At 39.2% G+C, this 27,713-nt stretch overlaps 1 protein-coding gene and 1 long non-coding RNA gene across 8 annotated transcripts in view; one reads left to right on the forward strand and one right to left on the reverse strand.

The window, feature by feature from the left end:
- LOC145468917 (uncharacterized) overlaps positions 1-27,713 on the reverse strand; it is a 117,473-nt gene that overhangs the window by 32,470 nt on the left and 57,290 nt on the right. The window lies entirely within an intron of this gene.
- LOC145468870 (uncharacterized) overlaps positions 1,578-27,713 on the forward strand; it is a 47,285-nt gene continuing 21,149 nt past the window's right edge. For 2 of the 7 annotated variants that reach the window (XM_081452567.1, XM_081452572.1), the window contains exons 1-16: positions 1,578-1,760; positions 1,846-1,992; positions 4,202-4,348; positions 7,985-8,132; positions 11,375-11,626; positions 12,788-12,929; positions 13,463-13,511; positions 14,291-14,379; positions 15,072-15,204; positions 17,479-17,691; positions 19,547-19,754; positions 21,026-21,120; positions 24,106-24,255; positions 24,625-25,131; positions 25,322-25,491; positions 26,393-26,519. In XM_081452567.1, the coding sequence (XP_081308693.1) occupies positions 8,131-8,132; positions 11,375-11,626; positions 12,788-12,929; positions 13,463-13,511; positions 14,291-14,379; positions 15,072-15,204; positions 17,479-17,691; positions 19,547-19,754; positions 21,026-21,120; positions 24,106-24,255; positions 24,625-25,131; positions 25,322-25,491; positions 26,393-26,519 (2,137 nt within the window). In that variant the 5' untranslated portion in view covers positions 1,578-1,760; positions 1,846-1,992; positions 4,202-4,348; positions 7,985-8,130. The other 5 variants (XM_081452568.1, XM_081452569.1, XM_081452571.1 and 2 more) reach the window with 5 other exon arrangements.

Raw genomic sequence — 27,713 nt, forward strand, 5'->3', positions numbered from 1 at the left:
TTACGTTTTCCCGATATCCATAGAAACTGAACATAAATAGTCAGCGGATGAATGAAAAAGTCGACAGTCACCTGACCTGACGGCACGGTTTATTCGCGTCTTGTTATTTTTCACGTTCGGCGTAGTCACTAATAACTGAATCTGTCATCATGTCATCGAGAGATAGCGTAAAGAGACAAGTCCCACAGTCAGCTGACCTTAGCTTGCAGCAAACAAAACATGGAGGCCACACCCAATTAGGGAAATTTACCGTTTGTTCGTAGGAAGAGAAGGAACCTTATTTAGTCTGGGCTTTCAATTTCCTCTCCTCTTCTTACAGATCAACCCGATCATTTCAAAGTAAGAGAAGTGTTGGCTTTGAAAACTCTTCGAGTCTCAGTGTTGATTAACAGATGTCTAGTTCCGCTGTCACTCTTTGCGTGGTCGCCATTAGGCGGAAATTTTGCTGGAAACAGAGAAAATTGGCGTGTTCTGTCAATGAATCGAGTAGTTTTCCAGAGCTGGCAGAGATGGTTTTCCTTGCTTTTTCCAAACTTCATTAACCTTCCAGACTTCGTGTTTGATTAGTCTGGCCTCTTAAAATACAATTTTACAATATATTAAAGTATTTGAAGTCCTGATAAGCTGCATAATACCAAGGATCGAAACTAGGAGCTCACGACCCTGATAAGTCGGAAACACTCTTGCTTGGAAACTCGTTCTATCTTTCTTTGAATTAAGTAATGTTAGACTAATGCTTGTAGACAGGAATGTCACAGAATACCTCCACCGACCGCGAATAGAAACACGTATAGTGAGCATAACATTTCAAGTGCTAGACGCGGTCTCACTGGTAGACCTTGGTAATGATGCCATACGCAGTGAACCATAAGTAAAATAAGGTAACTGAATAAATAATGCAAATATTACTCCCATTTGACAGCCTAACATTCACGTGACCACAGCTTAGGTTTTGCAAAAACATGTTACTATGAGATTTTTCTATTACCTTCCTCGTTGGCCGCCTTTTTTTTGATACTGCCTTTCGATCGAATAGTTCAGAGAAAACTAAGTAACAAATATTTACGGCATTTCTGAATAATGGAAGTCAGTAATGGACGCCACAATTTTCAGAATTAAGAGAACAAACCGAATACTACCCTGATACAAAACGGGATAAACAAAGTGTAAGATAGCTGAATAGATAGTGCAAGCGTAAACTGTAATTGCTTTTGCGCTTGGCTGGCGATAGCCACGTGACGTCACTGATTGGGATTCAAAACAGTCCTCACATGAGATTTTTACCTTTCAAAGTAGCCGTAAAGCAAGCTTTACTGATCACATCAGCTGTGTAGTTAGTCGATCGACTGATTCAGCCTGACATATTGTGATAGAATTGGCAAAAAGAAACGTGCAAAACAGAAAAACAGAACGAAAGATGAATGCCGTCGCAATTGATTTGTCCTCTCGTCACAGTCTGCGATCACCCTCAGGGTCCTCGGTGAAATAAATTCTTACTACCCTAGCTTTATTTTTACCCAGTATCCATAGAAATTAAGCATTAATGATCAAGCAATTATGTCAATGTCACAGCTGATGAATGACAAGTCTACAGTCACCTGACCTGACGGCATACAAAATAGTATGCGTGAAGAGAAAATTTAGCTTTCACTGCGGTTGTGGTAGAGAACGGAGGTCGCTTGTATTGAGCACCGGCTTATAAAAAAGCTTTCTGTGTACAGACTACAGAGCAACCTTTATTCTTTTTCAATATTTTTAAGGTAAGAGTCTGAATCTATAGTGTTCAAATATCCTCGACTCTCTGTGTTCAGCCCGACTAATTCTTCTTCCGGTTTGACTTTGTAGAGTTGGTTGGCTGGTTGCAAGTGGGCGCAAATTTTCCACACACGAGGAAGATTGCCGTGCTGTTTCTCTGAGCCTTGTTTATCAAACGTAAGAGAGATTTGGAACCTGCTCGTCGACGTCTGGAACTCTGATTACCCGTCTTATAATGTACGTATTAGTACGTATTCAAAACATATCCAGTTAAGTATAGATTGCGCAACTGGCGGGATTGTTAGCACAATGGCGAAATTTAGCGGCGGAGCCAATGGCCCGGGACCAATGGTCGGCTATTTTGTTACTTTTATTTGAAAAATTGATTTAAATCTACGACGGACCGAGGATCAAAGTGACTCTTAGTTGAAATTTATACTTAAATCAAACATTCACTATGGCAGTGTTTCGCCAATTTGTATGTTTCGCCGATATCAAGTACATTTAAACTTGACTAACTGTCAAGCTGACTTAGAAGTCGGCAGGTCAGGTGGATTTAAATGTACATGCACCAGAAACTGAAGTTAGTTGTCAGAAAATCTTCCCTCGAAACTAGTGTGGAAAAGCTATGCACTGCGAAGAGATAAGGCAGATTACGGCTTGAAGTATTCAGAAGCACAACACTAGACATGCGTGGATGAACCCCGCGCTGTGAAAAATTTCATGGAACATTCTTTTTCGGAGAGGTCAACAACACCATTCTTGGTGCATATGTATTTGTATTCCAAATAGATCAGTTGCTGCGTGGCACAGTAAACAGCTCAAAAGTTGTAAATGTTAATAATTCAGTGCCAAATTAAACTCAACTAAATCATGTCTACTTCCGCTGTCACTCCTTGTGCGGTTGCCATTAGGCGGAAATTTTGCTAGAAACAAAGTAGATTGGCGTGTTCTGTCAATGATTCAAATAGTCCGAGCGTTCAATTATTTTTCTCCTGTCGATTTCACTGAAAACCAAGATCATCACGAGTTAGTTTAGAGTCCCTGGGACTAGGAAATATCGTCCAATTTCTTGGAAATCGGAAATCAAGCCCAAGTTGATCAAAATCAAGGTGCGCTTTTTCAAAACTTCATTAACCTTCCAGACTTTGTCTTTGATTGATCTGGCCTCTTAAAATACAATTTTACAATATATTAAAGTAATTGAAACCCTAGTAAGCTGCATAACACCAAGGTTCGAAACTAGGAGCTCACGACCCTGATAAGTCGGAAACACTCTTGCTTAGAAACTCTTTCTATTTTTCTTTGAATTGGGTAAAATTAGACTAATGTTTGTAGACAGGAATGTCACAGAATACCTCCAGCGACCGCGAATAGAAAACACATACAGTGAGCATAACATTTGTTGCTAGACGCGGTATCATTGGTAGACCTTGATAATGATGCCATACGCAGTGAACCATAAGTAAAATAAGGTAACTGAATAAATAATGCAAATATTACTCCCATTTGACAGCCTGACGTTCACGTGACCACAGCTTAAGTTTTGCAAAAACATGTTATTATGGGATTTTTATATTACCTTATTGCCTTCCTCGTTGGCCGCCTTTTTTTGATACTGCTTTTCGATCGAATAGTTCAGAGAAAACTAAGTAACAAGTATTTACGGCATTTCTGAATAATGGAAATCAGTAATGGACGCCACAATTTTCAGAATTAAGAGAACAAACCGAATACTACCCTGATACAAAACGGGATAAACAAAGTATAAGATAGCTGAATAGATAGTGCAAGCGTAAACTGTAATTGCTTTTGCGCTTGGCTGGCGATAGCCACGTGACGTCACTGATTGGGATTCAAAACAGTCCTCACATGAGATTTTTACCTTTCAAAGTAGCCGTAAAGCAAGCTTTACTGATCACATCAGCTGTGTAGTTAGTTGATCGACTGATTCAGCCTGACATATTGTGATAGAATTGGCAAAAAGAAACGTGCAAAACAGAAAAACAGAACGAAAGATGAATGCCGTCGCAATTGATTTGTCCTCTCGTCACAGTCTTAGATCACCCTCAGGGTCCTCGGTGAAATAAATTCTTACTACCCTAGCTTTATTTTTACCCAGTATCCATAGAAATTAAGCATTAATGATCAAGCAATTATGTCAATGTCACAGCTGATGAATGACAAGTCTACAGTCACCTGACCTGACGGCATATAAAATAGTATGCGTGAAGAGAAAATTTAGCTTTCACTGCGGCTGTGGTAGAGAACGGAGGTCGCTTGTATTGAGCACCGGCTTATAAAAAAGCTTTCTGTGTACAGACTACAGAGCAACCTTTATTCTTTTTCAATACTTTTAGGGTAAGAGTCTGAATCTATAGTGACGAAACATCCTGGACTTTCTGTGTTTAGCCCGACTAATTCTTCTTCCGGTTTGACTTTGTAGAGTTGGTTGGCTGGTTGCAAGTGGGCGCAAATCTTCCACACACGAGAAAGATTACCATGCTGTTTCTCTGAGCCTTGTTTATCACACGTAAGAGAGATTTGGAACCTGCTCGTCCACGTCTGGAACTCTGATTACCCGTCTTATAATGTACGTATTAGTACGTATTCAAGTCATATCCAGTTAAGAAGGCCCTGTTAGGGAGGGTACCCATGTCCCTTGTCTGAAATTCGCCACCAGCCATGTCGGCATTTCGCAAGATTCCTATGTCGCCTGTCGGAATTTCGTCTCAGAGGAATTGTGTCGGGAAATTTGACCTTGTTCGATTAAAACGAAGCCATGACACATTACACATCGTAACACCTTTGTTTATTTAAAAAACAAAAAAAACCCGACACAGTGCTCTCAAGTCTCACGCATTGAGCATGAGGCTCACGCAAACGAATTCAATCTTGCGCTCTCACGCTGAAACTATTATTTCTCACGCATTGAAGGTTCCTTGCTGTTTTAGTCAAGTACATATAAAATTATAATTAAGTATCTCTTTGGATATAATTTACTCCTCTTATGCTTTGCACTTGCTTCGAACACTTTTCAGCAGTAGGAATTCTTGTGCAGAGCCAGCATTTCTCCGGTCAGTGAGTTAAATGATTATTTATGGTTATTTTCAAAGCATCACATTTCGACTCAGAATGAAGGAAAAGACTTCTTAGCTACTTCAATTTTTCAAAATTTTCCTAGGGGATGGGGGCATGCTTGGGGGCATATTGGGGGCATCCTTTCTAAGGGCTTGGGCATGCTTTCGAGCGCTGAAGCTGCTAACCTCCTAAGGGATGTGGGGGCATGCTTCCCCGGGAAATTTTGAAATTTAGACGCTTGGAATTGCTATTTTCAGCCTTTTTCCAGTCAGTATTTAGACCTAAAGTACAATCGAACCTATGACTATTTTTCCCATGTTATTTTTAACAACCGTTCTTTAACTCAAAATCTCAACGGCCTCAATCAGATAATCTCTCCTATCTATAATCCTCGTTTGAATTTGGCGTAACCCTTACCTTCTATTATTAAGACGAGAAGACCTTGGCAGTTTTCCCCTGTCTCTCTTTTCCTAGTTGATAATACAGCTTCATATTCTTTTACTGGTGGCCCCACTAATAAAAATATGAAGCCGACTTCCGAAGATCTCTTTCCTTAAGCGAGTTTTTAGGCGTTTTAGGGCACAACTCACTCAGCTGAGAGTGAGAAAAAATACTCAGCAATGACGGACTCGATTTATTCGACGTGGACGTTTTAGCATATATAAGAAAGCCTGGGTTTCACAACCCGTCGACATCGCGCGTGAGAGAGGAAAACACATTTAAAACTCTGGAAATGCATGTTCACTTCGACTCACACTTTTAAAACAATCACTGCATTCTCAGTTCCGAAATTCGTTGTCGGTCTATCTTCCCATTGGTGTCGCTTTTCCTATTTCGCTGGAGTAGTCTGTCGTTCATCGCCAATTCATACTCTCATGTCGCCGTTTCAAGGCCATGTCGCTTGTCGGAATTTACCCCTAACAGGGTCTCGTTAAGTATAGACTGCGCAACTGGTGGGGATTGTTTGCACAATGGCGAAATTTAGCGGCGGAGCCAATGGCCCGGGACCAATGGTCGGCTATTTTGTTACTTTTATTTGAAAAATTGATTTAAATCTACGACGGACCGAGGATCAAAGTGACTCTTAGTTGAAATTTATACTTAAATCAAACATTCACTATGGCAGTGTTTCGCCAATTTATATGTTTCGCCGATATCAAATACGTTTAAATTTGACTAACTGTCAAGTTGACGTAGAAGTCGGCAGGTCAGGTGGATTTAAATGTAAATGCACCAGAAACTGAAGTTAGTTGTCAGAAAATCTTCCCTTGAAACCAGTGTGACAAAGCTATGTACTGCGAAGATAAGTCAGATTACGGCTTGAAGTATTCAGAAGCACAACACTAGACATGCGTGGATGAACCCCGCGCTGTGAAAAATTTCATGGAACATTCTTGTTCGGAGAGGTCAACAGCACCATTCTAGGTGCATATATATTTGCAATCTAAATGGATCAGTTGCCGCGTGGCACAGTAAACAGTTCAAAAGTTGTAAATATTAATAATTCGGTGCCAAATTAAATTCAATTTAACACCTCTCTACTTCCGCTGTCACTCCTTGCGCGGTTGCCATTAGGCGGAAATTTTACTAGAAACAAAGTAGATTGGCGTGTTCTGTCAATGAATCAAGTAGTTTTCCAGAGCTGGCAGAGATAGGTCTTCCTTGCTTTTTCAAAACCTCATTAACCTTCCAGACTTCGTCTTTGATTAATCTGGCCTCTTAAAATACAATTTTACAATTTATTAAAGTATTTGAAGCCCTGATAAGCTGCATAACACCAAGGGTCGAAACTAGGAGCTTACGACCCTGGTAAGTCGGAAATAGTCTTCTGAGTCTTGCTTAGAAACTCGTTCCATCTCTCTTTGAATTGGGTAAAGTTAGATTATTGCTTGTAGACAGGAATGTGACAGAATCCCTACACCGACCGCGAATAGAAAACACGTATAATGCAGTGGCGGATCTAGGGGAGGAGCCCGGAGGTCCCCCCTTGTTTTGGATTAAAAAAGAAGAAATAACAGAAGGCAGAAAAGCCGGCAGGGCAAGCAAAACAAAACCGCCTCCCCCTCCCCCCCCCAACCCCCCCTTAGCTCAAGGTCTGGATCCGCCACTGTAGTGAGTATAACATTTGTTGCTAGACGCGATATCATTGGTAGACCTTGATAATGATGCCATACGCAGTGAACCGTAAGTAAAATAAGGTAACTGAATAAATAATGCAAATGTTACTCCCATTTGACAGCCTGACATTCATGTGGCCACAGCTTAAGTTTTGCAAAAATATGTTATTATGAGATTTTTATATTACCTTCCTTGTTGGCCGACTTTTTTTTCTTTTTTGATATTGCTTCCGATCGAATAGTTCAGAGAAAACTAAGTAACAGGTATTCACGGTATTTCTGAATAGTGGAAGTAATGTACTCCAGAATTTACAGAAATAAGAGAACAAACCGAATACTACCCTGATACAAAACTGGGTAAAAAAAAAGTGTAAGATAGCTGAAAAGATAGTACAAGCGTAAAGTGTAATTGCTTTTGCGCTTGGCTGGCCGATAGCCAAGTGACCTCACTGAATGAGATTCGAAACAGTCCTCACATGAGATTTTTACTTTTCAAAGTAGCCGTAAAGTAACCTATACTGATCACTTCAGCTGTGTAGTTGGTCGACTGATTCAGCCTGTCATACTATGGTAGAACTAGCGAAAAAGAAACGTACAAAACAGGAAAACAGAATGAAAGATTATTGCCGTCGCACTTGATTTGTCCTGTAGTCGTAGTCTGAGGTCAACAAAATTCATATTCCCCTAAATTTATTTTCACCCAGTATCCATAGAAACTAAGCATAAATGATCAAGCAATTATATCAATGTCACAGCGGATGAATGACAAAGTCTACAGTCACCTGACCTGACGACATAAAAAATAGTATACGGGAAGAGAGAATTTACCTTTCACTTCGGCTGTGATATAGAACAGAGGTCGCTTGTATTGAGCACCGGCTTATAAAAAAAGCTTTCTGCTTACAGACTACAGAGCAACCATTTCTCCTTTTGCAATACTTGTAAGGTAAGAGTCTGAATGTATGGTGTTCAAATATCCTCGTCTTTCTGTGTTTAGCCCGACTAATTCTTCTTCCGGTTTCACTTTCTAGAGTTGGTTGGCTGGTTGCAAGTGGGCGCAAATTTTCCACACACGAAGAAGATTGGCATGCTGTTTCTCTAAACCTTTTTTAATCAAACGTAGGAGAGATTTGGAACCTGCTCGTCGACGTCTTGAGCTCCGATTACCCGTCTTACAATGTAAGTATTAGTATTCAAGTCATATCCAGTTAAGTGTAGACTGCACAACTGTTTACACGATGGCGAAATTTAGCGGTGGAGCCAATGGTCCGGGACCAATTGTCGGCTATTTTGTTAGTTTCATTTGAAAAACTGTTGTAAATCTATGACGGACCGAGGATCAAAGTGACTCTTAGTTGAAAGTTATACTTAAACCAAGCATTCACTGTGGCAGTGTTTCGCCAATTTATGTTTCGTCGATATCAAGTACATCTTAAAAACAGTGACTAAGCTGACGTAGAAGTCGGCAGATCAGGTGGATTTAAATGTAAACTGAATGCACCGGAAACTGAAGTTAGTTGTCAGAAAATCTTCCCTTGAAACTAGGGTGAAAGAGCTATGTACTGCGAAGATAAGTCAGATTACGGCTTGAAGTATTCAGAAGCACAAAACTAGACACGCGTGGATGAGCCCCGCGCTTCGAAAAATTTGTTTTAACCCTTTGAGCCCCAATTACGCATGTATGCGTAACTAATGGTCGTGCTCTTTGTACCACTTGTGACGTCATCAATTTAAATGTCATCAGATATTCTTGATAAGCAGATAGTAGTACTAGGCTAGGCCTTTCCGTACAATGGTCAGGTTTAGATATCGACGACATTCCGACGTCGCAAATCGAAAACAACGTTATCAGTTTTGGTTCAAAAACGGTGGTAAAATGGTCCACTACGCCTATGATTGATCACGGTCCATTTCTAGGCTTCGCCCGTAATTAACATCCAACTCTTCACGGCAGCCAGAAAGAACATGCAATGCAAAAGATAGCCAGTCTAAAAGGGCCGAGAAAAACAGAAAGGAAAGGGGCAACAAACAAAATTGAGATCGGTTAATGGCAAAATGACGTCCAAATTTTGGCTTATGCGCATGCCCGGAATTGAAATATTGTTTAATTTTGTACCTAATCCTCGAAAAATCTCTCCTTTTAGTAAAAAAGAGCTTTCTTAGCAAAACTTAGGCTTATTTAGCGTCATGGTAGCTAAAAAACCTGACTAAACGGTTAAAAACGGTATTTTTTGGCGAAAGTTTGGTATTCAAAGGGTTAAACCACAATTGCTACTAATCTCGCAATCTGTTGGCTAATTTGCCGTTGTCGATGAGAGTTCCGACAACGCTGCTTGCGTCAATGTGTCACGCTCTTAGTCACGCTCTGAAAAAAAAAAAACATTTTCTTTGGCGTTGATATTGTGGTAAAAAACAAATCGAATGTGGTTTAGCGTTGTCTGTACTCTTATCGACAACGATATGCCTCATCACAGTGGTCAAAATTTGTTGTGGACTCACCCGGCTGCGCCTCGTGAATTTGTTAAATGGAACATCTCTTGTTCGGAGAGGTCAACAACACCATCCTTGGTGCATATACATTTGTAATCCAAATAGATCAGTTGCTGCGTGGCACAGTAAACAGTTCAAAAGTTGTAAATATTAATAATTTAGTGCCAAATTAAACTCAATTTTTATAGCAGCTGTTTCGGGCCTAGCCCTCTCTCAGTGCTCAGTTTAGGTTTGAATTGGACACGTCATTGAATAAATAAACAGTTCTACGCGCTACTCTAACGAATAGGTAAAAGTGCACGCGCATTTGGTGTTCTCGTTATTGTATACAGACATCACTTTATACAGTTTTTCGTTGTTTAGGGCTGATTATGCAAGGAATAATTATTTTCATCTAAATCATTCGCCATTTTGTGCTCGACAACGCTTGACTGAAATTCAGACAGCCCTCTCTTCTGAATCGAGAGCTCATCGTGTTACACCTGATCATCAATGATATGCTATTTATAGCAGAGCTCCGGCGGCCCGAACCAAAGTGCCGCCAAGCGGAGCACACATGCATGTATGGAAATAGAAAACCATGCAACCCTTTTTTCATGGTCAAAATAGCTGGCGGCGTGGATCGAGGGGGCGTGCGCCCTACGACGACGAAAAACGACGACAACGTTCCACAACATGGCGGCCCTACTCCAAGTCATACAGCGCAGCCTTGGTTTATAGCGTACATCTTTGATATTGGACATCCATGTTAAGGTCAATAGACTGTTTTTGATATATTAAAATTCAGCATGGCAGCGAGGCCTAGAGGACACAAACAAAGGAAATTGAATGACACGTTTATTCATTTCTTTTGTTTGTGTGCTCTAGGCCTCGTTATCAAGCTGAATTTTATTATATCGAAAGTAGCCTTTTGGCAGAAAATTGGCACGTGTCGAAACAAGGTATTCAGGTATCCGCTGAACATTATCACGTGACCATATCGCGGATTCAGGCTTAGAGCTAATTGAGGTCACGTTTTTTTAAGTTGACCGCTGAGCAAGTGCTGTTTTTTTTTGATTGGATTGCAGACTCAAGTCGTGTTAACTTGTTGTAATTTATCAGGGCCGGGTTGTTCGGAATTCGGTTAACGCTAACCCAGGGTCAAAAGTTAACCAAGTATAAATTTTTCTTGTATAAAAATTTTGTTCACTGCCTATGTTTTGTGTAGTTTGAGATTATTCTAACTCAAAGCAGAAGGCCAAACAGTATAAACAGTAAACCTCACCGTAAAGTTACAAAACTCAAATCAAAATTCTCGCTTATCCTGGGTTAGCCTAATCGGGCTTTGAACAATTGGCCTAGAAACTCCGCTTTTAGGCTTTGCGAAATCTACATATTATCTTTAGCTTTTAGAAAATGCAAAAAGGACGTAATATACGTACCGTAAATCCCGAATTAGCCCCCCCCCCCCTCGAATAAGTGCCCCCTTCGAATAAGCGCCCCTCCTATCGGCCAAAATTTAAAATAAGCGCCCCCCCCCTCGAATAAGCGCTCCCCTTTCCTCCCCCCATTTTGTGGACGAGTAATGAGACAACAAAGGATGTGTAGTTTTCGTCGTGTAGTATTAGATTTGGGCATTGTTTCAGTTTGTGAACACGTTAAGTTTGGAAAAAAAAAATGCAATTACTAACGGTGCCGCGATTCAAAGTTTAGGATCAGTTTTTTGTGTCGCTAAACAGCTTATATTGTTGTTTACGCGCGGATGATGTATTAAAAAATGATCACGTCAGGCTACGATTTGGGAAAAATTAAATAAGCGCCCCCATCGATTAACTGCCCCCCTCAAATAAGCGCCCAGGTTGTTGTTAACTAAAAACTGAAATTGTTGGGTTTCCCTTTCGGATTACGTCTTAAATTTATAGTTTTCAAAATTAGTCTCTTGACTTTTTCAGGGAGCAACCACTAGGTTTGCCGTCAACAAGCGCTGCACGATCAGATCAATTCCTGAGGAACGTCCTTTTACTCAAGAATGGTGATTTTCAAATAATCAGTGGCCAAGTACACATGCCAACTAATAGTGAAATAGCTACAATAAGGGCCAGGACACAACAGTATAAAAGGGGCGTAGAATTTAATGCGAGCATGACTTCCGACAAGGTAAAGAAGAAACTGGAAGAAAAGTTTCCCTACTTAAAAAACAAGAGGTAAGGCAAACTTTTAGATATTGTTCTTTGCCTTTCCGAGTTCCTTTACTTACTTGGATATTCATCTTAAGGGCAAGTACACCCAGCAACACCTGTTATAGAAAATGCCTCACATTTGATCGAGGAATGAAAAAGAAAAACCTCTGGAACCAATCCAACTCAATGAAAAAATGCAAACAAAAGGATTGGAAGGGCATTTTTCTGTTTTCCTGCAAATTTTACTTAGGGCAACCTTATTTAACGAGACAAAACTTTGATGAACAAAAATTATCGTATTAATCCAGTACCCAAATTTACGAGTTGCTCAGCTGTATTTCTGAAACGTCAACTCGAAACTTTTATACCTCTGAAACAGATATTTATTTATTTATTTATTTTTTTAGAATGGTAACAACATACAAAGATACACTAAACAGAAGAAGAAGAAGAACAAAAAAAACACTAACACTACTTACAATGATTGAATTACGATAGTCTACACTTACACTAATTACAATACAGTTGCCCTACTAAACAATACAAATAAACGGTGTTTACAAAAGGCAATTATATAATATGATACTTACCTAATTTCTTGCACTTTACAAAGGTACTTATAATCAATTTAAATCGCATTTTGAATACATGATTTCTCTAGCTGTATTGTATTATTTCACTTATTCCTTAATATTTATAATATGGGCAACACAAAACAGAAACAAAACAACGAAAAAGAAAGAAGGATGCTCTCAACTATGTTCTTGAAATAAAAGAAAATGAAGTTGCCATTTCACTAAAAATAATTTCAGTTTTTCTTTACATTTTTATGTACCATGAGAGCAGTTGGTTTCTCTCTTGTTTGGGGTAGGAGAATCCAACTGCTCGCAGATGAACGATGAAGTGAGCGATGGTCCATTTGGTGTCCCTTTTAAATTAGTTTCTGAATTTAGGATCTCCACGCGTTTCACTTTATTTCTAAAACACAAAATAGGTTAAGAAAGTGTCTGTTCGCGATAGTTTGAAGAAATGATGATTCACAGGAACGAAGTCTACATTATTTACCTTTACAAGCTAAGCAAACTGATTTAAACTGATGAAACAACACTAGTATCGTCAATTGTTAGCTTAAATGTGTGGATATAGCTGGAGCTAATAAGCGGCCCGTGTGTTTCTTTTCTGTAGATTTGTTTGTGCAGCAAAAAGAAAAATGGGCAATGATACAGCACGGTTTGACTTCGACGATTCACCCCGTCTGTGGAATGGAAGAACCATTAAGAGGATAATTGACGGCAATTCTACTCTCTATCTTCTAGAGAATGATCAGGTATGAATGAATTAGGTTCATATATTACGGGTCGCAGATGGTAGGCGCACAATGATTGGGTTCATTTACGGGCCGTGTTTTACCGAAAGGCCCGCTTCCGCACATTTGATTGAAATGTTTGCCTTTCTTCATGATTAGACTGAGAGATAACAACATTTTATTAACATCGCGTTCATATCCCCTTATTGTTAAATACGGGTTCGATTTAAGGAGTGCGCTGTTCGCACAAGTGTCACTAGAAGAACAGAAAGTCTCGCGAACCATGTCTAGAAGCACGGACCTGGAACTCAGTTATAAAGAACTATTTAGCTAAATTTGGACTGTTAGTGTTCTTTTGAAGTTTAGTGAATTCGTGAATGAGTCGTGAGTTTGCCTGCAATTGTTTTACTTGGTTAGGGCCCTGGATTTCGAATCCTGAGGTCCCGAGCTCAAATCCTCCTTCATGTCACTAGATATCCCGGATTCAACTCCCGAGAACACAGCAGTACTTGATACCATGACAAGCAATTTATTTATTTCATTTGAACACATAGATGGACACGTCAAGTGGAATATCTGCAAGTGATTCTGAGTCCTCACAAGGTTTGCACCATTCCCTTGATTGTGATGTACAACGAATTTAGACGTGCATTTGTTTTTTAATCGAGTCCTTAGCTTGTTGGTTTTAAACAAGGTATGATAAAATAAAACTCCTGACTCTAATCGATCAAAATCCCTTTGAGTACTCCAGCATCTTTTTTTTTCATTTAACGAATGCTAATTGACATGAAGAATACATATAATAAAGCATAGAACCATGTAGAACGTCGAGAACCTGGCGGATGGCTCAATCCTACAGTTAAGGTCTGTGATGGCGATAAAATGGACTAAAAATAGAAGGGCATTTGGAAGAGAGCGTCAATGAACTCAGGATCAAAGTGACGGTGAGCTACTACCACCCAATACACCCATCTGCATTGTCGCATGTGCTTTCTCTAGGGTAACCATTTATATAATAGCTAGATGTACAGCCTTGAAATGTTGAGATGCAGAATTCCATCAATATAATCCTTTCAGGTTACAAAATTTAACCCGAGCCGATAATCTACAGGTCTCAGTTGTTTCTAAATAACTCTAAGAGAAATTTTAATGACAGATTGAAATCTGTTTGGCTGTCAGTTAATGTTGCTGTTGTCGCTGATGTTAATTCACACTTGTAATTGTTGTTGGTGTTGATGATGATGATAACAATGACGATGTTGATGACGATGGTGGCGATGAAATTGAAATGACTCCTTTGTTGTAAACGAGGAGCTTCTTAACATTGAGCATGTAGACTTGAACAGACTTAATGTCTCCATCTTATTTTGACTACGTTACAGATGTCACAGAGATATCTTCACTGTTAACGTGGTTACGCGATAACCTTCATTTTGACGTTGAATGCAATCCAAATTACAGTCCTTTGCAGGTAAATTTTTCTTGCCTAAACAATTTCCAAACCAAGAATGTCATCGATGATAGACTGATACTCCCAAATGCCTCAAATGCAATGCCAGTTGTCTTGTAGAACACGTCTTGTATCTTGATTAACAATATAAAACAAACAGCGGTTATGAACATTTTAAAAACATGCATTTTATGAACTTGACGTTTCGTATGCTAGTCACCATACATTTTCTACTGCAGATGTTTTCTGTCTAGGTTCCAGACTCTCATTGATACAGTATAAATAGCTTTCCAAACATTTTAACGGTTATACTTTAAAAATGTATGTTGACTAGCATACGAAACGTCAAGTTCATAAAATGTATGTTTTTAAAATGTTTATCACCGCTGTTTGTTTTATATTGTTAATCAAGCTACGATGGCCGAAGACCAAGAGTTTATATGATACGTCTTGTGTCGCTTGATACCGATCTGGCATTCTGTTAAAATGATAGTTTAAGAACTCGCCATTCCTAAAAGAGGACTAAGCCCGACCTTGGTGATCAGAAACAAACCCTGAGTCGTCAGAATAATTTGGACCCTTGCTCTGTGGTTTCCATATCAATTTTGACTTTCTGATAATAATGACACTTTAGTAAAATTACTCTTAAATCAAGGTGCTTGAAAGTTTAATGGGTAACGTTTCCGGGTTAATTATTTTCTCTTTGCCCACAGGGAGGAGGTCCTTGCGTTTTTACATTTACTCCTGGGCTTCACTCCGAAGTTACATCAGTTTATGCTACATTTGAAGGGCTAGACACTCAGGAACTTGATTTTTCAAGGAGAGGTTGGCTTGGTTTCTTTCCAGGTTTGTAAAAGTTTAAAAAATATTTTCATTATTCTTTTGAGCTATAGGAACACGATACAAACAGCAGTCGAGATAGTGATGCCATTTAATTTGCACCCTTCTCGTCTGTTAGGTTTTGTGCGCTTTTAACATATGTATTCGGAAACGTCCTCAAATCAGTTCGTCTTTTCCTTTTGTTTCTTGACCAAATTACATGCGAAAAGACTATCATAATTTAGGAAATTAAAAATTTATAGAGAAGTCCAAGGGCTATATAAATTTAAAAATTTCAAGCTTTCGGTAGTCAGACTAAAGCCTTCGATGGATAAGGATAGAAAAAATGACAACTACAGATGTGTAATAAGTGAATAAAGATGGGAGGTCAGGGGTTCGATTCCTGTCGGGGACTCAGGTTTTTTCTTTGTCCCACGCTCGTGTTATTTTGATGAACTCACCTTTTACAAATATGTCATAGTAATTGGACCGAGTGGAGAACAATTCAGGGAGTAATCGCGCTCGTAATTTCAAAATCGGACGAGCGCAAAAAATTATCGTATCTATAACAAATTTCGGAATTAAAAATGTCTTTTGAGAACTGTACGGCCCCGCAAATGATCCCCATACCGCAAATGATCCCCAAATTGTACCGCAAATGATCCTGGGACCGGAACTGATTCCACGCGAAAAGTTAGGAATGACGTGGACTGCATGAAAAGTCTATGGATGGATACATATTTTCTTAATTATCCTAGGTGAAGAAAAGAGAAGTACCTCAGGCATAAAAGCAGCAATAAAAAACGTTTCTCATACTGCGCAAAATACTAAATTGACATGTGTCGACTGCAGAAATTTATTCGTTTAGGAAACGCACTGCAAAAAGAAACATGAATCTTCGAAGATGCCTCTGCCATCTAATTAACCACTTAGAGCTTTTCCCTGTTCTCTTCTTACACCTGCGTCCTAGATAGCCACGGGCTCCCTCGAAAGTCTCTAAGATTCCTTCGTGCTAGTTACCGTAGTAAAAATGTAGTCAATCCACTTGGGAATTCTCAGTTGTCTCCAAATTTGAGGATATAGTGAACATCCTGCATGTGTTACCATACATTTCAGGCCCGGACACAATAGTCATTCAGGAAACGATCCAGCTAAACTACAAACTTCAAACACAGGATTTCGTAACGTTGGATATCATTTGTAAAGTTGTGAAATTTGTATTCAAATCGTTCATACTGCACATTTTCTTGCGTTTCATATAGTAACTGTTGTATCAAAATATTGTATTATTACTGTGAAACTCAGAAAACCGTGAATACCAGACATAGTTAAGGATTATTATTGTGCAGTAAGGAAAAAGCCAATTAAGCGTGAGAAAACCGTGACTAAACCGCAAACACCAGCGGTAATAGGCCACGTTCGATATATCAATATTTTAACATGGGTCTGAGGCTTTCAGGATAAACTTCTACGTTTGGTGTTGTTTTCTTTGTATCCAAGTCTCTTTTGGGAATTGAAAGACAAAGGAAACTTAAAAAAATTGCAATTTTGACCCGAAAGCCTCGGAACGATGTTAGAATATTGATATATCGAACTTGGCCTGTTGGTTGTGGTTTTGAGGTTTTCTCGCGTGTCCTGAACTTTATGGTTCAATACCAAATTAACCTTTTGGAATCAAATCCAAACGTTCACGATTTTCTGAGTTTCACAGTCATAAAAAAGCGATTGCATAAATTTAAAATCCACTGTCCAGATTCCTGAGTCCTCACATTTTCAAATTTTATGGCGAAGCGACCATTACCGGTCCGGGATCATTTATGGTACAATCTGGAGATCATTTCCGGTCCTGGGATCATTTGCGGTACAATTTGGGGATCATCTGCGGTACGGGAATCATTTGCGGGGCCGTACAGAACTTCGTTTGAGCGAAAACGTATGTAGCGCTTTTCATAAGTTTTAAAAACTGTAGGAAACATTGCGAAGGATTGACCTGCGAATTATGCGGGTATCCAATTACAAAATGTTCAAATTGGATATTTATAATTGGACACCCACGTGATCGCGCCCCGATTACGTGGCAAAAAGGCGTGCGGAGAACCAATCACGACAGTGAATTTTGTTATAGATATGATTAATAGAAAGATAGGTGGGACTATAAAAAGAATATTTTAAAAATGGAGAAAAGCAAGTGATAAGTTTCTAAAAAAAAATTGTGCTCGCCTTATTTTAAGCGTTAGTTCTTTGTCGGAGCTGAAATTTGTATCTTTCTCACGTTCACAATTTTTTTCAACTGTTGTGCAGCTTCACCAGTTCCTCGGGTGGTTTGGGTCACACTCACGTCGCAAGATGGTATTATTTTAGGACGGACTCAAGTAACATATGGAACGCACCTGCAGCAAGTAGTATCCTTTCCAAGCCCCCTGAAGAGGTTTTTCGAAGACTGTATGAGTGCTAATCCATCCGGTAGTCCAACTGGAAACAGTGGAGGTGAAACAGAAAGTTCTAAAACTCTTGGTAAGTTGATTCTTAATTAGAAGTAAGTCAAAGTTTTTTTTTAATAGACCTTCATAATCACAAACAAAATGCAGTACCATGCTACTGACTAAGATGATTTAACGCTACACCTTTTCCATCAATCTCACTGCTAAGGGTTAACTGGCTACGTCTTTCAACAAGAAGAAAACATAATGGGAGGAGGTGAATGAAAATGCAATAGGAACTGCACGAGTATGATGTGATTTTAGGAGTGCGGTGGGGAGAGCGCTTGCCTCGTAACAGTGTGGCCCAAGTTTAAATCCTGGATCCAGTGTCTTATGTGGGTTGAGTTTGTTGTTGGTTCTCGCCTTTATGCTCCCGGAAAGGAATCCCTCGGTGAGGGTTTTTTTCTTCATGTATACTCTGCTTTTCCTCCCTCCGCAAAAACCAGCACTCTAAATTCCAATTCGATGTGTCCTCGATTAGTGAGCACGACACAATAAAAATAATTAAAACGGTTCCCACTAATTTCCAAGGAGTTATTCTAACTCTAAAAGTGGAGTAAAAATTTTGGGTCCAAAATAGTTCCCTTTCTGGGATTATTTTTACTCCAAACTTTAACTGTTAGGTTCACTTCTAGGAGGGTCATTTTAAACTCTTAAATGGAGTTGCTTTTACGGTCTCAATATTTATTTGGAGTATTTTGCTGCAGCAGAGTTCCCTCTACTCCACACTTGAGTCTGTCTGTTATGGCATAAATCGGGCACACCATCGGTATGGCTTTCCGATTTGTGATTTGACTTGTGATAGAAGTGTTCTCGAGGCGGCTAAAATTGAGCTTGCAAAACCTGTTTCCGTAAAAAGGGGGCCGCTGTTACTCCCGAGATGATTTTGAGGATATATAATAGGTTTGCGCACCCCAAGGCTAATCCCTCTAATCATCGCTTAGCTGCAATTTGCGTGACTGCCTAATCGGCTTTTCTCCGCGTCAACGAGTTAGCTAGCTTTCGTTGTTGTGACGTTAGTTTTTGCGATGCATTTGTCAGAATTTATACATGTGAGAGCAAAACAGATGTTTATTATATGTAATTTTTAGTTTTAATTTTATGAATTTATTTTCTTCAAAGATACAGCATATTTTGTTCTCAAAAAAATTCGTAGTAAAATAAAGTTTTAGACTTGGCATGCGTTTGCGGAACTAGGATATCTTATACACTTGTTTGATCTACATAGCTTAAGAACAGGGGCCGCTAAGGAGCAGGCATCAGTAATCTACACTCTTTATGTCACGGCAGATGGGAGACTGATCGAGCCGAGGACGGCTAGCTACGGCTTTATTACGATAAGTTAGAATCTTTACTCTCAGTTTCTTGAAGTTTGCACACTTAGATTCCTTTGTTCTCTTTCTTTATGAAATGACCTCTCAAAGGGTAATTTTAACTCCTCATTTGAACTCCCAACAGGAGCTATAACAACTCCACTTGGATATTACCCTTATTACCCTTTTTTTAGCTGAACAGGAATTCATATAAACAAAATCTGAGTCATTAGCTGAATAGAGTCAAACACTGTACTCATAACATAGTTTACCGTTGCATTGTATATAACGTAGAAAACAGCTCAAACATGCTCGACAGCTCAAACAGCCCATTTGGATGCATACGACATCTTCTGTTTGGCGATCCCTTAAAAACTTTGCATACCAAACAATCACCCCCTTTGAACATGCACAATAATCACAGCCAACGTCTCCATGGAACAATCGTGTACCTCAAGTGATGGCCCTGCTTTGGGAAAGCAGCAACACAAACCTCGACTTTTTCCATTTATCATTTATTGACATGTTTAGCCTTCAGAAGATAAGTTTATCATAAACTTTTACTTGTCTTCTTAGGATGCAACAAACCAGTCCAGATGTTGAGTCTGTTAGTATATGTAGCAGCAGAAATTGGCGCTCAGCAGTTCATTGAAATAATCTTCACCTCTTCAGCGGGAAGAGTGGTACACAATGCATACAAAGGCAATTTAACATTGCCAGAGGTTATTGCCAGAGATCATGGCAAAGAAGAGACTGCAAATTACCTTGAAGACGTGACCAAAAGGTAAGTGTCTAAAAGAACGTGAATTATTAAGTACTATAGTACAAGGCACTGGACTAATTAAGACTGGAGAGTGAGCACATGCTGCTGCTTTTTAATATATTTTTTGTTTATTTGCAGAAATTTTTTTCATTTAAATGCACGAGTTCTCCAGCCCAGTGACTAGGAGATAAATCTCTCCTCCCCCCCTCTCCCTCCGGACGAGATTTGATCAGATCTATGTTAACAAGGTGTATCACGCCCAAACTCATGGCCCCTATTTAGCAAGTATACAGAATATTTAAAAGAAAACTATTCTTGCATTCCATACAATGGTAAATATTGACCCCCAGAGGGGGCAAATCCATCAGCTTCCCTTGGAGAGTTTAAAAGAAGGGACCGCGGTTGCAGGGACTAGTCCCACTTAAAGTTCACACAAGGGGTCTTGAGAGGCAACTCACGGGAACTTGTCTCTTCATTTCAAACCAATTTGAATTCGTGGGACAAGTAGCAGGGACCAAATTTCTGTCCCTGTGATTAGATCTCCCGGGGGGGGGGTACTCCCTCACATGGGCTATATAGGTATGTGCGGCCCCAAAGGGTATGGTTTTTCAGCTGTTTTGGTCATATATAGGGTATCGATTTTAGCTGATTTTGGCCAGTTTGGTCATAAAGAGGATATGGTTTTTGCACTCTAGCCTTGATATGGGTATCTTTTTTTAAAAAAGCCACTTTTTCGTCATTATCGAAAAGAAAATCAACAAAAGCTCTTCACAAATTCTGTTTACGGTAATTTAACATTGGTCTGAACTAGGGAACGTATTATAACGCAGGTCTGAAACAGGGTTTTGATTTAAGGGTTAGGTCATAAATAGGGTTTCGAGGTTTTGGTCAGGTCATAAATAGGGAAGGGAATATCGCAGATTTTGGTCATAAATAGGGTAAGGGTTGTGGGAAGCGGGCCGCACACCCCCAACCGATTTTTCTGGGAGTACCCTCCCCCCGGGATAGATCTATTGACACAAATGGCTAGTTCACACGAAGAGACTTCTCCAGCGACTTGTTACAAGAACCAGTCGCTCGGACGTGTTCCTTAGTGTGTCCCGACCTTAAGGACCAAACATTTCTGTCCAGTGAATTTTATTTGTGTTGTAAGTAATTTATCATAACTTCTATTTCAAATTTGTTCTGGTAGGATGGACTGAAGACTTCAAGCTATTAGTGACACCGACATAATTTACTGTCTATAAGAAGGTGAATCTGATCTTTTTCACAAGTTTTTTTCCGCTGCACAGATTTTCTGAAGAGACCACGACCGATAACGAATGCTCTCAGATAATTGATTGGTCCGAACTCGTGAAAGCTGCTGAGGAAGCAGAAAAACAGTTTGGTAAGTAAACAACATCGAAGATCATCTTTTCTCCTTAAAGATGATTTTTTACATAACAAGATCCGTATTTGACTTAATGATATTCACACAATTGTGTATCCCTGTAATAATTCAGGCTTCAGATCGACAATATCTGTAACAAATTCTAATGAATGAATGCATGAATGAATGAATGAATGAACGAATGAATGAATGAATGAATGAATGAATGAATGATAGAATAAATGAACTTTATTTAAGTGTCTGAGTATTTAGCTTAGTCGTGGACAATCAAATAACAATGAAAGTAAAATAAAAATATTATTATATGGCTTTGTCTCACAAGGACTGGGAACTACTAAATTCACGAATTTGATTGGCTGACATCGATATTGAAAGCGGTCTAGATTTTCCCATCTAGACCGGTAATGTTTTGCAGTGAAAAAGTTGCAAACTAAAATGCAAATCATTGACTATTTTAATCTAACAATATTTATGGAAGTGCCAAAAAGCCTGACGAGAAAGAAAAAGTAAAGGGGACGAGCAAACTTTGGCAGAATCAAATTCAGCTTATCGCCGCTCGCAAGCAAAATGTCAGTTAGTACAAACCAGTTACATTAAACGACTGAATTAAATTGTTCTTGTTTGCGCCATATGATAAACATCTTATTAACCGAGCTTATTAGGTCTATATGGGAGAATCTTGACCTCGGTCGTGTGTACAGACCTCTGTCAAGATTCTCTCATACAGACCTGCTCAGTTAATAAGAGCTAAATAATAATAGAAATAAATAACTAGTTAATTAATAAGAGATATAAATATGTATACATGTTAAAATTGTGTCTCAGGTAAGAACGTAAATCATAAACTTATTAATCTTTATAAAATAACTGAGATACTACGCACGCTCTGATTGGTCAATAGAGTTGCTAAACCTATGTTCCATTGTACCGGTAAACCACGGTTCCCGATCTATGGCAGCTGTAGGCGGGAACTAGAGAACTCGGAACTCTAGCGATAGCAAATAATGACACCCTTTCACTGGCTGAGAAACCAACAACACGAATTCTTTTCATTCAACATATACATGGAAATTTGCAAGGAAGAACAGGACCAGAAGTTGGTCGTCATATAAAGCTTTTTATTTTCTTCCACGGCAAAACTTTTACGCCGACTCCGGTTACGCTTGAGTTTAAGATTAAGTAAGTTTTAAACACTTATTTCGGTACTTTACACAGTCTGTGAAGGACGAAGTCAGCTGGGCTTGACTGATCTATTTGGGTTGTCAAAAAAGCAGGGAAAAGATTTCTTTCTATCAGAAATTTTGAGTTTAAACTCAATGCATGCATGCATGCATTACACGATAAATGAATTTGATTTCCTTAAACTTAGCTTTCAAGCAATAGTTTTCATTTAGGAAAATACAGAGAGAAACACGGACTTCATAGCCTTCAGCACAAGTAAATAAATTCTGAATAAATTTCGGGAGCAGCGTTTTTGTTACTAACCTTTATTCTATTCGCAAAACTTTGGAAAGTTATCGTTAAACACTGCGTTGAATCGCTTCGTCAAGCACATGAAGTTTGGACTACTTGCACACTTTTCGTACAGCCTTTTACTTTCGTGATGACCGATTCCACTTACGAATCCCTGCATTTCCCCGTCAGAATACTTTTGAGTTAATTAATATACCTTTTGTCTTTCACCAATAACCTTTTCCTTCCTTTCTTAAAAAAACTTTCTTAGTGTGAAATGTCTTCGTCGCTTTGCCTGCGGATTTCGTGTCCGGCGCGGAGTCTGTGTTTTCATTCTTTCAGTCACTGTGATTGGTTGGTCGCGTCATCTCATGAATTTGATGAGAATAAGCAACTTGATCACGAAAGTACAATAAACTTTCCTCCCGTAGCCTGATTTCATAAAAGCGATAGACCACTCTTTCTATGGGTTTACCGGCGCAATGAGCCACTTGGGAAGTTGGGAGAACACTCGAAACGCGTGTAAATCACTCAGTAAACCCATAGAAAGAGTGGTCTATTGCTTAAATTTACAATCATAATAAAAGTATTTGTCACTATTTAAGAAATAGAAAATATGTACCGTGTTTCTATCGAGTTTTAGTAGAAATCTACTAGCGTACTATCACGAATGCCGTTCTCTGATTGACTACGCTACCCACTATGTCTATCTATTACACACTTACATTATGAGCTCGAGATTTCTATTGCGTGATAGTTGACGAGGGCTCAGCGCTCGTCAACTATTCATTTTGTTAACAAGGGCACACTGCTACGTTACTCACAGGGGCACCCAACGACCGTTTTCTCTCAAATGCTTTTAAACGCTGTTTTAGGCTATCTGGAGTAGTTTTAAAGCTCTGTAGGTTAATTTTAGGTTGCGCTAAAAAATTTTATCTGTTCGGTTATTCTAGGGGAACTTGAGTATTCTCGAATTTATTAGGGCTTTTTCGTCCATTCCCCGAAAACCTTAGGTCTTATCGCCTTTCCGAAAATGATAGCTGACCTTTAAATGATAGCTGACCTGACGTTAAATTTCTCATATCACGAAAGTTCGAGGTGACAATTCTCTTCAGAAAATCAGAGGGGATTAAAGGCCTTCCGAACAAATAATTTACCGAAACGATCCGTTGGGTGCCCCTGTACTCACTATCTATCACAATGAGTAGCGTAGCCAGTCAGAGAGCGGCATTTGTGATAGAACACTAGTAGATTTATACTAAATAGATATATAAATTCATCAAGCAGTGCATATAACACACTTTGTCCAGGTGCCCTGAATTAAAACAGTAAGGTCTCTTTGTCTAATGTTATTTTTAAAATTGTTCAGTATCGTTCGCTGCTTATCACGTCGTTTCAGTTTGGACCAGAGACACGGACCAAAGAATCTTGTCTTATATTATGCCTCACAAGAAATAATTGTTAACACAGCATTTGTTCTTTGTATCAACGTCAAAGGGCGTGTTGACTTATTTGTCTACAACTAAACAGATCTTACCAGTGAAAAAGAAGATGATCAAATTGAAAAGGATATCCTCAAAGAAACTGGCTATTTAGGAGATATTGACACATCGTCCAGTGAATCATCAGAGGCTCAAAGCTCGGATTCTGATGATGATATTTCAAGAACGTCAAGGAAAGGTGATATACTAAAGTTAGACCTTTATAGCAGTCTGTCTTGTATATGCATTTGGCTATAATTTTTTTCCTATCAAGCTGTTTGAGTCTTCTTTGGTCACTGTACTTGTCCACTGTGCCGAATTGGGTTGAAGCGGGTTCACGCGGAGATCAAGTAGTGTTCAAGTACATTGTCATAGTTTGCAACACTCAACAATAATAATTTTATTGACTTTCTCAATCTCGCCATCACTGTATTATCTCCGCTTCAAAAAACTATGGAGTTTAGGGAGGTATTCTCCCTATATTACCTGGGCTAGTTTCTCTAGATGTTTATGTATTAAGCACCGAAAGATTATTTTGAATGAGTATGTCCTTTTTCCGCTATTTTAGAAATTCATATGAAGACAGCGGAGTGCAAACAACCAGTTTGGCAGCAAGAAGATCACGCTCTTGAGGCCAAGAAGGCAAGCCTAACTCAAAGCCTCATTTTGTCTCCCAAAGTTGGAGAGTTTCTAAGTGGCAAAGCAAATGTTATAACTTTTTATGCAACTAAGCCACTCAAATGGAAAGAAAATGGTCTCCACCTGATTCAAGCCAGCCATTTTCAAGAAGCGCACAGTCTACGACAAGTAAAATATCTCCAGAGTCCAGGGATATCCTTCCTTCTGGGTTCAGGCAACGAACTAGTCCAGCATCAACCCATCACAGCGTATCAAAGGTTGGGCTACTTACTGACGTTAAGTACAGAAAGAAATGCATCTTACAAGAGGCATGTTAACACAGCTGAAGCTCGCCAGTCTTCAGAACATTCACGCACCATTGTGGGAAACAAGGGCGATCCCGAGTCGAATACTACGGACTCCTTACAACAGCTTAACTGCAAAACAGTTAATGAAGGTAAGAAAATCACTGGAAAATTGAATACAACGAGTATTTACAATGTAAAGTTATTATAATAAATAAAGTACTTTTCTAAGACCGTACATCTGTAGCTTTGAAGTTGGGTATAATAGCTGTTTTGCAACTACCTGAAAAGGTAGCGGAACCTTATGTAAGATGTAATAATTGTCTTTACTTTCATTCACAGGACCTGAGTTTGATTGCCTTCCAGAATTTACAGCTGCGGCAGACAGTGAGGGTCTGACCGTTAGACAGAAATCAGCTGAGTATTTCCTGGAACGTTGTCAATCCGCCGCTTCTGAGTTTTGGTTGCTGACTTATGTATTTCGCCTAACCAAGGAGATCTTGTTTGTTTATGTAAGAATTACAAACGCATGTTAAGTAGTTTTCGCAATTTTTCCATACTATACTCGAAGATTACATTAGAGGTGTCATTTAATGATTTGCAGCCAGGGTACATTTAACGTAAAAACGGCAGAAGTGACCAGGAACTGTTGTCACTCTTCGTTTAACAATGTTGATATGGAGGTTATTTCTAATCAACAGGGAGCCAACGACACGTGTGGTTTTCAATGGCGCCCTGTATATCAAATAAAGCCATAAGCTGAAAGTCTATACACGTCAACTATTCTACATTTACAAACTTAAAGTTTCTTGTAGGGTTGCTACAGGTCAGGAATGGTCAGGGAAAAAAATTTCAAAGTCGGGGAAAATTGACACTTTGAAGAAAAGTCAGGAAAAATGAAGGCTGATTCAATACCAATGAAGGCTGGAAGAAACTTCTGGGGTCACTGTGATCTCAGTGATATTTTTATTTTTTGAAGAAGTGGAAAGGGCGCCTGTTAGGGGAGGCTAGAAGACTCGATCGTGATATCTGACATTTTGTATTTATATGATCAGGGAAATTGTATTTTTATCAGGGGAAAGTCAGGAAATTTTGAAAAGTAATGTCAGTGGCAACCATGTCTTGCATTTTAGTCCTACTAATCCTGGAAACGAGGCAACTGGTTTTGTTAGAACTTTCTTCATAGTGTTTTAATGTCTCCTACATTTTATCTCAAAGGAAAAAAAAAAACAGTCAAATTTAATGTGAACTAATGAGTATAACTGACTAAAGAAAGGGATAAAAGAAAATTAGGAGAATGTTAGTCAGGATTCTAGCTGTAGTTAGGGTATGAACAATCTGAATAATATGATCATGAGAACGTTATACCTGAGCAAAGCCTTAATGGGAGTGTTAAATTTTTTTGCTTCTCAGGTTGCAGATAGCAAAGATGTCTTTCCTCTTGCCTCATGTTTTGACGGTAAAGAATATGAGTTGTCGTGGCAACGTCGGCAATGGCAGTGGTGTAGAAACAATGTACCTAAGGTCCAAGAACTTCCAGGTACCTTAGCATTTTTTTCCCTTCATTATTGCGTTCGGAGAACGCAAGCCTGATTTTCACTTTTGGCTTTCTGGAGTTGGTTTTCCTGTGGAGGGTTATATGCAGAAAAAAATCCACGTTCCTGTAAGGACACCAAAATGGCCACCCCGCTTGACTTTTGCAGGGGCATGTCACGGCCAGTAAACTGGTACCGTTACTAAGACATGTAACGAACATGTGAGCATGTGAGCAGGCCATATGAGCTCGTCTTTGCGCTGGATCTTCCTTTCCATTCAGTCGCCGTGGGCTTCGCTATTTTGTGCTCTTATCGTTGGATTTTGGTGAAATTAAACGCTTCGACGGTAGCATTTATCAAAATCTGAGGGAATTGTCCTTGTTTATAAGTTTTATATGTTCACGAACACGTCTTTGAATCGCCTTGGCTTTGGGATGTTAACCTTGGCTGTATTTTGATTGCATTTTTTATTCAGTCGAATATTTTTTGGAATAGGTAGAAAAGTACTCTGAAGGTAAGATCTATAAGAGTGAGCCTGAACCAAGGAACGGCAATGTAAATACTGATGTCTACTTTTATTGATCAGGGGAAATACTTGCATCAGTCGCACGGAGTTTGTTTTCGATAAACGAGTAGGCGATTGCAAATGTTTGCAATGTACATAATGTACGTAAAAATATACTTTTACAAATTAGCTTTTGCGCTTAAACATTACCAGTTAATGTGAGAATATTTAGCACGAAATTTGAAGGCTAATGTAGATATTTTAGTTCCGTTAAACTCGTGAGTCTACAGAAACTGGCGTCGTCACGCATATACAGGGGACTTCTTAACTGGTAATCACTTTGACACTGATATATCTGTCTTACACTTTTACAAAGTCCTTCGTCTTGTTTATTCTTTACCCGCCACACAACCTAAAACCTCGCTGCTCGCTTCACTCGCTCAGCTGCTATCCTACTCTGAAATTCATGAGGTCAACTTGTGGCAAGTCTAACGTTTACCGTACTTTATATCTCTTCGTGTTATTTCAATTAAACGCAACTCCCTAAAAATGACAAAAATTTATACCTAGTAAGAAAAAAACAGTCTTTAACAATCGCAAAAATTAGCTCCCACAAAATACAAAAAATTGCCGATCCGCAGAATTAACCTTCCGCAAAAATTTCGTGCCACTCGGTTGTCTTGCCAATGTAGAA

Source organism: Orbicella franksi, chromosome 14 (genome assembly GCF_964199315.1).
Source record: "Orbicella franksi chromosome 14, jaOrbFran1.1, whole genome shotgun sequence".
NCBI classification, from domain to species: domain Eukaryota; kingdom Metazoa; phylum Cnidaria; class Anthozoa; order Scleractinia; family Merulinidae; genus Orbicella; species Orbicella franksi.